Source organism: Falco rusticolus, chromosome 4, assembly GCF_015220075.1.
Source record: "Falco rusticolus isolate bFalRus1 chromosome 4, bFalRus1.pri, whole genome shotgun sequence".
Taxonomy (NCBI): Eukaryota; Metazoa; Chordata; class Aves; order Falconiformes; family Falconidae; genus Falco; species Falco rusticolus.
The window spans coordinates 84,390,412-84,406,303 of record NC_051190.1 but is presented as its reverse complement, the minus strand read 5'-3'; the positions used below and the strand labels follow the sequence as shown (position 1 = coordinate 84,406,303).

Genomic DNA, 15,892 nt, shown 5'->3' with positions numbered 1-15,892 from the left:
CTTCATCACCGCCTGCGCGCATCCACATCCACAAATGATGTCAGTCCCCGCCGGCACGTCGCTCATCATCATTCTACACTATTTGCTCGCTAGTGCAACGCAGCCGGCAGGCCGGCGGCTGAGCCCGTACCCCAGCGGGGCCCGCAGGCTGGGGGGCTGCCCCCCGCCAAGCGCCGGGGACACGGCGGGGGGTCCCGCTCCCGCAGAGCCCGGCCGGCCCCGAGGCACAAAGGCGGGCACCCATGACAGCGCACACCCGCCGCCCCGGGGGGCTCTTCCCGGCGCCCAGGCCGCCGGCAGCCCCATCCCGCATCGCACTTCGCCGCCGGGAGGCAACGCCAACCTCGTCCCCCCGCCGCCCCCCCCCGCCCTCGCCGGCAGCAGCCCCTCGTACCTGGACAATGCCGGCCTGGGCACAGCTCATGCTCCCCCGGCGCGGGCAGCGCTCACATCCCACACGTGCGGCTGGGGCCGCCCGGCAGCCGCGGGCAGGGAGGAGGACGGGGTGCCGGCGCCTCAGCCCCCGCCGAGCCGCACCATAGTCCAGCACCAGCTGATACACCCGCAACGCCGCCGCGCTCCCTTCTCCTCCTCCGCCCCGCCAGCCTCCTCCCACCCCGCCGCCTGTCGCCGGGTACCGGCCGCCTGGAGCCACCCACACGCCGCGGCGGCCGCCCGGCAGCACCGCCCGGCCCGGCCCGCCCCTCAGCGCGCCGCCTCCCGCCCGGCGGCCTGGGGCCGGTCCCCGCCGCCTCCCTCTCCGCCCGCCCGTCTGGCGGGAGCGGGCCCCTGCCCACCCAGGCGAGCCGCCCCCCAGCTGGTCTCACAGGGACACCACGGCACCCCACCCGCCACCCGGGGAGAGCCCCTGCCGCACGGGGCGGGGGCACAAAAGTCAATTCATTTTTTCGCCCCTTCAGCTCCGGCCCGCAGCCCCCCCGCCGGCCCTCCACCAGCGGGACGGTCCCTGGGGCGGGCCCTAGCACCTCCCCACACACACACGGGGAAGATCTCGGAGAGCCCCGCTGCCCCCAGGGGCCACGCACCCTTCGCCTCCCGTAGCTCCCGCCGCCTCTCCTGGGCAGCGCTCCAGGAACAGCATCCCCGGACAGAAAAAGCCCCAGTGCCGCAGCTGGGAAGAGAGCACGTTCCCAGACACAGGTGCTCACACGCTCAGTTCTTCCACAGGTCTTGCATTTGGGCACATTTGCTCGCCAAAACTAGAGCAGGAGCGCTGGCAGCAGCAGCTTCCACCAGCAGCACACTGTTCCTGCACCTGCCTGCCAAGGGGGGTGAAGGCCAACTCTGCAGGGAAAAGACACAACCCCCCTGCAGAGGTCTGCTAGGCCCCCTCACCTCATTTTTCTAGTTATAATGTTGTTAAATAACAGCTTTTTTTTTTTATAAACCATGTTGTTGGTGATTTCCCCCCATGCTGCTACATATGCCAATTTTTCAAGAGTCTCCTGGATCTGAAGTTGTATCCTGAAGTGAAGACATGTCGATTAAAAAATATGCCCTCTAACATACCACAATTGAAGCTAAAGTTTTTTTCTAAAACCATCTTTGCATGTGTACATGCACGAGGGGAGGGCCTCATACAGGTTTATTTGGAACTAAAGATTTACTGTTCCTGAGAGCAGTGCAAGAGATTTTATTCCAGTTTTCCAGTCAACACACTGAAATATCTTCAGAGGCATTGTGCCTCCAACTTACACCTGATCAACTCATTTCCTTTCTTAAAGAAGTAAAACAGGAGAAATGAGAACAGAGTATCAGCAGAGCCTCAGAAGAAAAATCCAATTGAATTTGGGAAAGAGAATGGCTTAGCATTTTATTACCTTAGTGAAAATACATCTACAATCAAAATCACCCACACACAAGACCAGCGGGGTGCCCATCACAAAGCCACAGCAGCTCTTTCCCAGGACCAAGGCAGACCAAAAGACATACCAGGCCATGAAGGCCACACAAGAAAGTCAACATGCATCCCTGGGCACGTCTGCATGCACACTCTTCTGCACATATTTGAGAAATTCTATTGACATTTGGGCAAGCACACTGTCTCTCCTGCCCCAGGAAGCCAGCCACTGATCACAGACTGCAGTAGACCATGGTAGTAGATACCTACAGGAGGCATCCAGCCAGATGCTTGCCTCCTTGTTTTAAAGCTGTATATCAGTTCTTACACTGAAACTGCTCATGGTGGACATGTGCTTTTGCCCTTGTGCTTTGAAAGTGTAAATAAGGAATAAAGATGAGGGAGGGAATCAGAGGAATGGAAAGGTGAATAGTTTGCCTGAAGGTCACACAGCAAGTTGCTGGAAGAGAGCAGAGAACCAACCCAAGCCTCCTCACTCTTGATTCATTGCCCCCTTTGAGCTTTTCCAGCTCCTCCTGGCCCTGTGGGTTACCGGTGTAATTCTACATCATGTATTGATCTCAGACATGCAGCTTACCTTCAAAGGTGGACGCAGACATTGATTCTATCACAGACATTAGGTTAGCTAAAACAGGAAAAATTAGTAAGTGCACATACTCAAAAAGAAGTCTAAATCCAAAATCCAGCAGCTCAGGCTCCTAAGTTTGATTCTGAGTCACAGAGGCAGTTTAACATTACAGGTGCGCAAGGAGGAGCCAAATCCCCCATCAGCACATGCTGGGACCATGAGACTTCAAGCACAAGACTTGGCTGTGCTCCATGGACCTGGGGAGAGGATGGGGAAGAGGAATCCCTTTAAGGAGGGCCAGGCACATGCTTTCCTTTTCAGTAGCTACCTTGCCTGCTTTCCTTTCAGACTAAGAACACTGTCCATCTCCTACAGGAGAAGGAAGTTGAAAGCTGTCCCCTGTTGGGATTTGAGTAAAACCAGGGAGATCATAATTAAGATCAAGAGACAAAAATGTGTACCCACCTCCAGTAGATGTACAAATATTCAAATATTGAAGCAGAAGATGAACATGCCAACTGATTCAGAAAGTGAACCAGGCTTTGAAGAGGACATTTTGCCCTTCTGTTCCTCAAAAGAAGAAAATTACACACATTGGAAATAAAGTGGTTTCCATTGCAACTTTGCATTTTACTGAAAAGGAGAAGAGTTGCATAATGCATAAGGAACTTCAAAATTAGACTAAGCTTTGGCAGTTCAGATGCTTATTTATATTATAAGCATCTGAATTTTATATGCCTACCTATTATACACTCCCTAACCTCCCACAGGCTAAGCAACACAGCAAATTTTGTTATCCCACAGGCCTGTCAACAACTTCTAGTATCTTTTCAGCCATAAACTAAGGCATACTCATGCCTTCTTTTATTTATTGACCTATGCTCTTGAGATTGTGCAAGATTGATTCCATTTCATTTCCAAAATATGTCATTCTGGTGGCTTGTTCATGCCTATTATGTATCAGAGGAGCTTCTACTTCATACAGTACTTTGAACAGTTTGTAGTTATTTGAAAAAAGCATTTTAAAATAAGTGAAAACTGGGAAGTTTAAGTTATTGTTAACAAGGGCCAGGTACACCTTCATCTGGAAAAACAGACAAATATAGCGGTTGTAATGTTACAGCCAATAAAAAAATCCACTGACATCCTCCTCTGCAAGATTCTTGACTGGAGCCCATCTGGGTAATGATGGAAGGACTGAGTAAGGCCCTCACAGGATTTATGTCTTGGCATTTCTAGGGGCCAAGTGCAAACAGACCAAACTTCCCCCAAAAGAGCTTTTCTGAAAGAAAAAGTGGTCAGCCTCCAAGTCCTTTACTAAGCATGCTCTTGCCTTACAGCTGTATAAAACCTGTGAGTAACTTCAAGCTGCTTAGGCTTTATATTGTCCTTTTAATCTGTCAAATACAGGAGCACAGCTGTTATCCTGCCACTGGCTCTGGGTGGCCTTTATATAAGACTGGATGACTGAAACTGAAATCCACCACCTTGGCAGAACTGGCAGAAGATGTTGTGTTGTGAGGGCCATTTAACAATTCTGATGTTATTTGGGCATATCCTAATTCTTTATGCTGGATTAATCTCCAGCTGAGCTAGCTGTCACGAGAGTACTCACCTTTCCTGCAACATAGTAAGCACCAAGTCTTACCAACACACAATTTTTGCCTGGTAAAGAGACCACCACTCATGTGATACAGGACAGCATTTCTAGGCACTAGACTCATTTATGCCCAAGTGATTCTCATACCTGGCTCACAATGGCTTCTCATTTTGGATTATTCACTCTGTTGGAACTTGGAACTGCTACTGACTTTGACACACACAGTTTGCCTTTAAAAAGATGCTTGGCTGATGCTGTCTAATGTCTTTTACTATATTTTGTCTTACACATACAGGATTGCTCATATTCTCAGCTGAATGCTATGCTTATGCATGGCAGTAGGTACTTGACTGACATAGGTGCTACGACTTCAGGCTCTACAGAGCTGTCTTTAGGCAGCTCTTGGGCACAGCCTGCTTTTTTCTTGGACACTATACCCTTCCTTCCTGGCAGCCTGGATGTGAACATTTGAGGACATCGTGACAGACTCTCCTAGAAGAGTTGACCAAGGATTAAAATTGCCGGGCAATGACATGGGACAAGCCCAAAAGCAGTGTCTGCCCTAGCAGGACTGCAACCCCTATAGCTACCAACTCTCTTCCTTGCAGAAGCAGGCAGCACACTACACAACAGCCTGAACTCCATTCCTGTTTCATCCTGGGTCTACAGAGGCATTTCTTTACACAGGTGCTGAATTACTGGAGCATTTACTCAGCTTGATCAAAAGAATTCCGGCCCTTCAGTTACAATTATTTGCATGGCCTGATTTTTGCCGTTTCACCCGATTGTTTTACCTATAGATATACACTGGTTTGATGTTTGTCCCTGGTAAGTTCCTTTTCCTCTGCCTTTATTCTCCTTCTGGAGTAAATGCTAACCCTCTTCAAAGCGGAATGAGGTTAAATATTAGCATCCCTAGCAGAAGAGATACCCAGAGATTATGAAAAGTTATTCTACGTGGACAAACACTGCATATTTTTTCCTGCACAAAGTTTACGATCATCCTACTAAGAGACTAACTATTTTTATAACTAAGGCTTTCCTTAGGGGGAAAAAAACCCCAATTCATAAAGCATGCTCAAGAATTCAAAGACTGAGCCCATATCCCAACAAGTTTTCCTGTCAATGACATTTAGGTGTGCACCCCCATAGCTCCTTTGATACGTCCAATGAATGGAGAGTTCACATCACACCTTTAATCCCTAACCAGGGAAGTGAGTAGGAACACACGTTATCATGGTCTCTTCTCTACCTAGCTGTCACAGAACTTGTAAGGACTTGGTATAGTTGAGACTCCCCCATCTAACATGTATAACAGGTCTCAGCTAGTTTAAAGATAACATGGATTGTATATAGCCAGACACTCCAAGTAATTATGCAAGTCTTATTTTCCTAGGAATCCATGCTGCGATGGGGATAATTGTCTCATTGTCTATGAAAAAAGTTAGAGCACGACAGCATAACTGCAACAATGAACAGGAGAGAGCCAGGAGAGAACAGAAAACCCTGGAGAATCACAGCACCAGACAGATTTTGCTTAATTAACATATAGAATCATAGAATCATTTAGGTTGAAAAAAACTTTAAGATCAGAGCGCCATTAACCTAGCACTGCCAAGTCCACCACTAAACTGTGTCCTAAAGTGCCACATCTGCACATCTTCTAAACACCTCCAGGGGTGGTGACCCAACCACCTCCCTGGGCAGCCTGTTCCAATGCTTGACCAGCCTTTCAGTGAAGAATTTTTTCCTAATATCCAGCCTAAATCTCCCTTAGCTCAACTTGAGGCCATTCCCTCTCATCCATCCTATCACTTGTTACCCAGGAGAAGAGACAGACACCCACCCTGCCCACAGCCTCCTTTCAGGTGGTTATAGAGAGCAATAAGCCCCCCTCAAGCCTCCTCTTCTCCAGGCTAAACAACCCCAGTCCCCTCAGCAGCTTGTAAGACTTGCGCTCTAGACCCTTCACCAGCTTTGTTGCCCTTCTCTGCACATTTCAGCACCTCAACATCTGTCTTGTAGTGAGGGGGCCAGAAGCTGAACACCATTTTCAAGGTGCCAGCTGGAGACCCTCTTTGAAGTGGTAAAGCAAAAAAATCTCTAGTTACCGGAATAGGTTTTGAAGGTACTCCCCCAAGAGGAATAATGCTGCTGAAGACTGACCAAATTCACCTTTCTCACAGGCAGCACTGCTATATTACTGACCAGACAATTATTCATGTGCTTAGACACATGCTTTAATACTGTGCTAGAACAGAGCTAGTAAAGGGGATTTTCATGGGTGTTCAAAACAAATTCCTACTGAAAGGAGATGCTTCTGATTTTGCTCTGCACCCAATTCCTGATCTGGTGGTCCCACCCCTTCCTGCCAAGGCTTTTACCTGATCCTTTGATATCCACTGTTTTGCTGGGTAAGTTTTCTATTAGCTGAACTAGAGTCAGATTAACACATCCCACTGGTACATTGGAGAGAGAAATGAAATCACAGCAAGGTGGGGGTGGGGGAATTGAGATTTCCCCTTTATGAGGCAATTAAACCTGTTGGATCAGTTCAGACTTCTCATGAGATCTCCCAGAGTGAACTGGAAAAGGATCAAGCCCAAGACAAGCAGGGGCATTCCTCTTACCTTGTGAAAGCACACTAAACCAAAGATCACTGCATACTCAGGAGGGTGGTAAAGTTTTGTGCCGCCTGCATCCAGGCCTTGGAAATTTTTTTGAAGACTCCAAATGCTCAGTTGTTCTGGCCTCTCTCTCAAAGGTTTCCAGACATTATTAGTAATTTACGTTTTTCTCAACACTGGCCCACCATTGAGTAGCAGACCTGTTTTAACTAGGTTGGAGGGAATAGAGGAGCTCATCATCCACACTCATTTGGCTGATAAACAATTCAATAGTAACAGAGGGCTGAATTAACAGATGAAGGCAGATGGGTTTATGGAATAGGGAGGGACTGGGAGAGAGGTTATGTTGAGAGAGCAGAAGGATTGGAAAAAGATCAACCAAAAATGGGCCAGCATGTTAAGCCATATGTCTCTTTTAAACATTTTTTCTGCTTGTGTTGTTTGATTGTCAGAGTGCTTCATAAGTGTCTGTTGTTTTGTTCTGAGCTTCTCCAGGGTTTTTGGTTTTGGTTTGGTTTTTTTTTTTTTTGCAGGCAACGCTTCCCAAGAGTCCAAATGTGTAACACCACACATACTCCATTTTGTGTGGAGTGAATACCTTTGTTATTTTTACAGATATGAATAATCACAATAATATGAATATGCTATAGTAAGCTCAGATCCACAGCCACCCTCAGTAGTTCTGCAACATCATATCCACCTCCCCGTGCAAATACTGTGGAGAGAAGTCTGGCATGGATTCAGTTGCCACTGTCTTCCTTCATCTGTCAAACTATCCTACTAATAAAAGGAAAAAGTGGATATGCATTTAAATAGCATATCGCTTCCAACTGTAACCAAACAAAGCTGCCACAAAATGTCTTAATCACTCAGGACAGATGTCCTGAGTTTACATGCAGCCCTCTGCAACATTTCTGAAAGCCTTTGATTGATAACAACCATGCCAGGTTTAAACTTCAGTGACCAGTAATAAAACACCCACTTGAATCCCCACCCCAAAGCTAGCAAAATTTAACTAAGCTGTCTGGTGCTCATACACCTAGTTTTTCCACACCTGAAAACATTTTCTTATTAAATTATTATTTTACTGAATGGGAGAAAAAGGACAACACGAAGACAAAAAGCAGCGATATAATACCTCTCCCAAAACTGCATTGTAATTGTTTGCATCCTTCCTCCCCTAGCACCCTGGTTTAGCCATCTGGCTGCTTCCCCATCTTCTGTATTATCAATCCCTTTTCATTTTGCAGTCAGCAGGTTCCAGGGCTGTGTCACCTGAACAGCAGAATAACAAGGCTTTATCCAAGCTGTTGCTAGCCTACAACATTAGCTGCTCCTCCTGGCCACAAGTGCTACCTGCTTTCCTGGTTGGATCCTGTATCCCCTGTTTGAGCCCTGCCTACTTCTCCAAGTCTTGTTCTTGCCCTTGCTCTGCTAGCTCTCATAGCTAACCATGAAAGCTTTGCTTGTAGCTGCTGCTCTTTTCTATCAGCATTTCAGGTCCAAAGTCTCCCTACCAAGGTCTCTGCAGACATAGCAATGCCTTTTAGTCCTCAGCCTGCAGAATGACACCTGAAATCACATAGGCAAACTTTAAATTACACCACCACATCACTGTACCTGCTGGATACTAAGAAACTACTACTCCGTATACATAACTTGCTTACCTCTGCCTTTGAACTATGAGTGACATGATAACGACAGCTCTCAGGTCAGAAGACTGAGGGTCAGGTTTACAGAAGTTGGAGATACAGGCTTGCAGGGGCTCTTTGGCATTTAATTTTACAGAGCATCTTCTGCCTTTAAATGCACACTCAGTTTCTGACCCTTAGTTACAACACATATATATAGGAGTAATTCTTGCTACAGAGAAGCCCTTGAAGTTTTCAAGCGTAGCTCCCTTCTCTTGGAAATTGCATGAATCACACCAGGGAAGTTCATTAGCCCCAGCAAAAATTTCAGCAGCTCTAAGGTCAGCTTGAAAAAAGTCACAAGCAATGTTTTTATGGTCAGTGAGAAGTACAAATAAGTCCTTTACTTTCAGCAGTTTGTCTTCAAAATGCATTACCATTAGACACTTGCTGTCCTAGTAAAAGCTGATGACCAGGAAACATAGCAAAGTTACATCCATACATAAACCAAACACGTACATTATGTACCACTGAAAAAGAAACCCATACGAGAGAAATATTAGGTCTATTCCATGTAAACAAATGCAGCGCAAATCCTGTCTTCTCATGAAGACACACAAAATAGCAACAAAATATGGGCCTCAGCAGCTCTGTGCAACTTGTCACACTTGGGATTCCCTGTTGTATTTATGCTGGGCATCTTTAATGCTATCTGTTCTCTGAAGCACAGCACTGAGAAAGCCCACTTTCTTGCCTCTGGTTCACACTCAAGGTAAACCTTTAAAAAGCCACTCCTTTGCCCACAGCTCTACATCCAGTCCAGCATCAGGGAGTCAGCAAGGGTGCATATCCAGCTAACAGTACTAGCTGAGACTATTCTCTAGGGGAACTTGGCAAATGAACTGCTAATAATGCACCAGCCTTACAATTCAGCTGTATTGTCTCTGCAAAGCTAACAGGAATAAAAAGCAGTAAAAACTGTTTTGACGCTGTTAGCAGATGTGACTGACTACATACTCTTCTATTGAGTGAGCAGGAGTTGCACATGCTACATCCTAGAGCTGAACCAAAGAGGCAGGGACAGACTCACGGGCAAGTCATACACATCAGCAGCTGAAGTCCCCCGTGAGCCATTTGTACAGGGCAAGCATCTAGGACTGATTTCTGAGCCCTGTGAGTTGTGTACAAGTGGTGTACCAGTGTCTCCACAAACTACCAAGACACTTCTGAAGAGCCACCAGGTATTATAATGAGCCATATATATGGCCTTTCATGCTGTGCAGTTTTAAAGGGACTGTTTCCAGCTGCTTCTGTCCCTAGATTTCTTCCTTCTGCTACATAAAGGGAAGGAATGATCTACACCGCAACCCCATCTCCCCCATTACAGTTCACTTTTGTACAAGAAGGAAATTGCATTGCAGTGATTCTTTCTGTGAGACTAATGATAGAGTACTTCTATTTTCCTGCCAGCATAAGAGGTTTGTAGAGAAGGGACAAGAGCAACTGCCAGGACTGAGTCCAAGCTAAAAGTGGCATCTGGTGGGAAAAGGCAACTTGACCCAGACATGATTAGAGAACTGACACATGAGTGGGAAAAATGTTATGAGGCACAGAACACCTAGAGCATGAGTACATTCATTAAAGCATCCTTCTGCCTTTGGTATCTTCCAGTCTTAACAGTATTTTAATCTGCAGTTGAAATAAGCATTATCCCTGTAGGGCTACATCCAGGTATATCACACTGCTTTATATCCAGAATAATTACTGAGACCAGAATCTGTCCCTTATTATGAAAAAGAGTCAGTATCAAAGTTCAGCATTCCTTTGAGATACACAGAGAAATGAAGTATTAACTCTTACATGAGCAGCTATTCTAGTGCTTTTGCAGTTCCCAGACAAGTAGTAAGCTATTGCTGGTTTCAGCTTTAATATTTGAGATAAACTGTAACATAACCATAGTATTTCCTAAATGTTTGTTAATGCTTTTTAAAAAGTCTGTAAAAAATTAATTTCCTTGTATTAAATATCTCCCAGGTTTTGTACTTCAAAGCAAGGCTAAGGAAGTAGCTGGAAAGAGGATGTCTGGTCTCACTATAATCCAATGATTTTCAATAGAGCTCATACACATCTGGCCATAGATGGATTAAAGTTGTTTATATAATCAAACTATTTAAATAAGAGAGAACAAAAAGTTTCTACCAGTTAGCCATAACTGTCTGGATAGCATCTCTGTAGAGGAGACTTCCTCGTGGATTTCAAGAACTCTCACTTTTGTCCCATATCAAAACTTCCCAGGGTGTAGGGTGGCCCACATGTGTTCTCAGCTGTGGTTTTCTAGGGCAAGAATTTATTCTACAACAATTACTTGGCTTCAATCCATTGGCCTAGAGCACTGCTCTTCCACACAAGTTCCCCTCAGTTTACAAACTCACATACCTTGCTGCTAGTCCAAGTTGCCACCCTGGGGTTGCCTGGGGCAGCTAATGGGAACACAACTTTTCCTGGTAAACTGTATCCCTCAAATTACTTCCCCACCCCAAGCTGATCAAATCCTAAGTTTGACTGACCTACAGAAAGCTGTAACATTTCTCTTGGAAAATGACTCCTACCAAAAATAACACTGCCAAAAATAAAATTCATAATGCAACATCCCTGAGACACCCTGCCTGATGTTCAGGCATTTCTGGATAATACTGCGAGAGCCTTAGGACAGGAGTTATTTTTTCATATAGCTATTTTAAATAGTGAGGTGATATTTTTAGTTTTACTGTTCTCTTACACTGTTTAAAATTGTATTATTTTAAAATAATAATATCCTCTGCAGGACTGGTTTCCATGCTGCAGAAGAAAAAAAAAAATCAAGTTAAGCTCCACACTCTGTATTTGTATAAATCTGATTCTTTATACAAAATATACTGTGCATCCAATTATCCTCTCAAACTTCTCATTTGGTCAGAGCATTTTTATAATTTTCAGCTTTTATCCAAAATATTACTTATGGTACCTAATACAGGTCAAAGCAAGCAAACTAAATACAATCAGGAATACATAAAAGAAAAGGAAAGATTCTTGTGGAAGAATCCCATAGTGATTTTGGCCAGTACCCAGCATCAGTAATAGAATTACTCTATTTACAGCACTATATTTTGTTCCCATAGGAGAAGTGATCTTTTTCCCTGTTGTTGGAAAGCACTAGAAGATACTGCAAGCAGATGACAATGGAGATCTGGTGACTGTGCTGCAACTCTAGATACCTTGGAGTTAGGTCTTGGCTCTGTCAGACTTCCCATACAGCCTTGGGTAAATACTTCAGTCTACCTGCTGCATCTGTTCCTTGTGCAAAAATGAAAATATTGCTTTACCCAGGGAAATGTCACTAAGCAATACAACAGAAAAAAATATGAGAATGTCAGGTCAGATGTACGTTATGAACAGCGAGGATCATGGAAGTGTTTGGACAGACCAGACTGAAGTGCACAACAGAACAGGAAATAAGCTTGCATCCAAGGGCATTAAGGTAAACAATGTAATTAGTTTTGTGGGTCAGGCCTTGCTTTTCAAGGTCTGAAAGCAAACAAATTTGCAAACTGAAGCCAAACTTTAGAACTAATTCTTTGTAATTAAATCAGTGTTGACATAATACCGAAACAGATTATATACTGAAGATTTTTAGTTTCCAGTATTCTTAAAGTAATAATTTATGAAATACTACAGGAAGATGACTGCTTCATGACCTCATAATATTTCCCAGTATCTTGAAGACTAAAACAAGTGGTTTTGCAGCTTGTGCCTGTCACAATTGAAAAATAAGCATTACTGAATTCTGAATTTCAGTTCTCCAGTGACAGACTCCTTGTCAGTTAACTGGGTAATTCTGATTTCACTAGCTTGAACCCTCTTGATTTATTGGAGTAATCCCGGACATACCCAGCTGTTTGAGAGAACAAGAACAGGGAGTACACAAATTCTTCAGGGAAAAGTGAAGGACAGAGATTGAACTATCCAATCCCTGCATTTTACTGTAGCATTTGAGCTCTTTCAACTGATGAAGATCTGCAAGTCTCAAAAAACTTCAAATCTGGATAGAAGCAGGCAAGTCACTGATGTAGAGATCTTGATTCTGGAACTTTCAGCGTGGTTTTATATTGGACAGGGTGGACAACTAGTACAACCTCACTTATCTAAGCAAGTTTAATAATGGTGAAATTTTACTTTCTTCTGAAGGACTCCTATCTGGTAAAACACATCCAGCAGAAGCTTGACTGCTTGTAGTAAAGCAATATAGCAGTGACATAGCATTTATTCCCTCTGCACATTGGGGTTTTTTGTTAGTCATGATGCTGATACTTCTGCCCAGTGGCTATTTGTGATTATCATCCATATGGAAATGACAGCCAGAGAATCAGACCAAAGGCCAGGTCATCCTTTAGACATTTTTCTGATGTTTCATGAAGAACATACAAAAGCTATCCAAGGACATACCCAAGGACGCTTTCCTGATATTCCTCTAGAAGCATACAGAAGAAAGTGCTTCTAAACTGAATAGCTAACAAATGTATTTGCCTTTCTTTCCACTGCTTAATTCCTGTCTCCAAGGCAGGATCCTGTAAGATTTTAACAGGGAAAACTTTAGAGCAAAGATTTAATAGACCTAAACTGTCAGAAATCAGATTTAAGGGATGCCTGGGACACATCAAAGCATCAGCAGGACAGGACACAGTAGATGAGCTATTTCTAGGAGACAACAAGGGGTGAGAGGAAAACCCTGTCAGTACAATCCTGCTCAGTTTAATGTGCCACATTCTGAATAGAAGCCAAACTTATCCATGTAGCAACTTATTTCTCAGTTTGCTTGCGTGCGTATAGATTAAAATATTTTCTTGGCTTAGGATATTACAGAATACATCTACAGATATCTAAAGTACTTGAAGTGCAGTTTACTGGAAAAGAATTAATTTATGTACCTATTCTTCCTAAACAGTTATTTGTGTAAATCCATTGTTGTAATTGCTACCCAATCTGCTATGTCTCATAATACTTCCCTAATCAGGAAGTGTCCTATTTTATGATTAATCCACAGGAGATACTTGCAAGTGTTCTCTCTGGAGTACATTTTTCTAATCCTTTCTCAACATTTTTTTTTAAATTATCACAAAAAAGATATGTAAGTGAACAAACTTCAGATCCAAGACTAGCTTTTACAAGGCTAACTTTTTCATGTCTTGACAGTCTTACTTTGGGTTATGCTATCTGATTACTTCACTCGTTTCACAACTCTTAATCCATTATGAAGAGATGTGGTAATAAAGCAGGGAACTTGGAAGTATTTCTTTGTATTTGAAAAAAATGCTTTTATCGGTCTTAAAGAAGATATCAAGTTCAGGACAAGCTTGTTGTTCAATGGCTTTATTTTTAAAAGTGCTTTTGTTAAGCATAAGCAAATAGCCAGGCCAGAAGCACTACATATCTAAACATATACTGTTAAAGTAACAAAAAACACTGACATTCTGTTGGTTATGGTTCTTCTCCCAATTATTGATCTTCTTTTCTTTATATTATTCCCTTATCTCACGTGACAGCTACAGCTCGAATGCCACTCTTCCAATAGGCTCAAATTCTGGAATTTGTCAGCAAACAAAGTGTCAAGACAGATCACAGCAGAGGATGCCACTGCCATTTCCAGCTTCCATATACATGGAATTGTTGCACTTGAGCTGTTCTAAAAAACGCAAATCAAACCCAGCTAGCAGTTGCTCTGTTTTTATGAAGAGCTGTCCTTGAATATGGCTATCATGCAAAAATCAGTGACAGTAGGATAACTGAAGAAATAGAACATCTTATAGCAAGTATAGGATGTTATTCTTCAAAGTTCATAGCAACGCTCTGCCAAACAAATGTAATTTTAGGCAATCCTGGTTCTTGAGTCAGTATTAACAAGTTTACCTGAGCAAGGAAGGGTTATCTGTAAAGGAATACAGCATTCATAGTCTTGGGAACAGGCTCAAAGTCATAGCTACAGAGCAGCCACAGCCACTGCTCAGGCTGCATGAGAAAGTGTTCAAGTTACCTTATTCACTGCCTGGAAAACCAGTGTACTTTTATAGCAACTTTATGTAAGGTCAAGAACCAATCTGTCAAAAGATAAAAGTACACTGAAATACCTAGTGGACGTTACTGTCATTGAACCTTCTGACTCAGCAGTGATACATGCTGCTGTGTGCACTACAGCATTTCCTCCAGTATCTTAGTGGTTTAAATGAGTTTGTCATGAAATACTGAATGACTGTCACTGACACTCAGTTTGAGCAAAATAACAGCTTTGCTATAGTCCTGCATCTGCTCTATTTCCCTCCTGTGCATTCCCTGTGCAGATCCATTCCCTGTAAATAGCATACACAGACTGTTCCAAGTGGACATTTCATAGTTGCAGTGTAAAAAATACACCACAAAAATGAGAGATTAAAGAGTTCTGTAATGCCTAAGAAGTTTGGAAACTCAGGTGAAAAATAGGGATGGTCTATTAGCACTGAAAAGTATCATCTTTTCAAATACTGCATACAAGTGAAAGAGCCAAAAGCAGAAGCTGAGATCTTCATAAAACCAGTCCAGGAAACCAATATGGAAGATACATTTAAGTATGGACTAATATGCAAGCACATTTAAATGACCTTCAGTTCTGTAAGAAGCAGCTTTCAAGCAAATTGTACTCAGCTGTACATATGCAATGGAAGGCAGAGCCCATGACTACAGGTGAATCCCAGGTGCAGTACACTTTTTGTGTTTTCTAACCCTGTAGTACTTTAAAGGCATGCCCAGACACAACAGCCAACTATTTGGTCCATCAGACATCTGGTGGGACAGGAACAGTATATCCCACAAATAACTAGTTACATTTTAAAATCCATTGGAGTATTTCAGGAGCACAGGTAAGATGAAAGCATATGGCAGATCAGCAGGGCTGTGCTCCCTGTTAAGGCAGTTGAAATTATGCACCTGTCCCAATTTCCTTTACACCTACCTACATTTGTATCACAGGTAAGTACAAACATGCCAGAAGTAAACCCTTGAATCTAAGAACCTCCAGATTGTAAGGATTTTTACAAGCAACCAGCAATTCAGTGGGCTTGCCTGAAAATACTTAAGATTACTGGTTTTCTTAAAGTGCCAATTTTGCAAGAATCCCCTCTTTTTGTAGTATCTAAATGCAAACACCCTCACATGGAACAACCCTGCAATCCCTTTCCCATTAGCTTTGCATGTGGACCATCTCTGGTCCACTCCTGCAACAGCATTTTCTTTCCTAGGCTACTTCAAAACCTCTCTACAGAGATCTGTTCTACAATTCCAGCTTTATGAAGCTGGAATAATGAAAGGTCTTCAGACTTCCTCTCCTCAAGGCATTAGATCACTTGAAAGTTACCTCCACAGGTGTCCCAGACTCAGTGGGGTAAAAAAAAGAAGAGTATTACAAAGAAAAACAAAGAGGAAAATAATGTCCTTATGTTTCTTGACTACCCCCTTAGTTAGGAACTGTCCCTCTGAGCAAAAAATCTAAGCAAAAGTCTGTCACAATTTCAGCTTCCA

The 15,892-nt window shown here is 43.5% G+C and overlaps 1 protein-coding gene across 2 annotated transcripts in view; it reads right to left on the bottom strand.

Annotated features, from left to right (window-relative positions):
- HECW1 (HECT, C2 and WW domain containing E3 ubiquitin protein ligase 1) overlaps positions 1-628 on the bottom strand; it is a 262,858-nt gene extending 262,230 nt beyond the window's left edge. For both annotated transcript variants that reach the window (XM_037384337.1, XM_037384336.1), the window contains exon 1: positions 395-628. Coding sequence is in view for 1 of the 2 variants with exons in the window: in XM_037384336.1 (XP_037240233.1) it covers positions 395-424 (30 nt within the window). In the remaining variant the exon portion in view is untranslated. The remainder of the gene's footprint in view (positions 1-394) is intronic.
- Between the last annotated feature and the right edge of the window lie 15,264 nt (positions 629-15,892).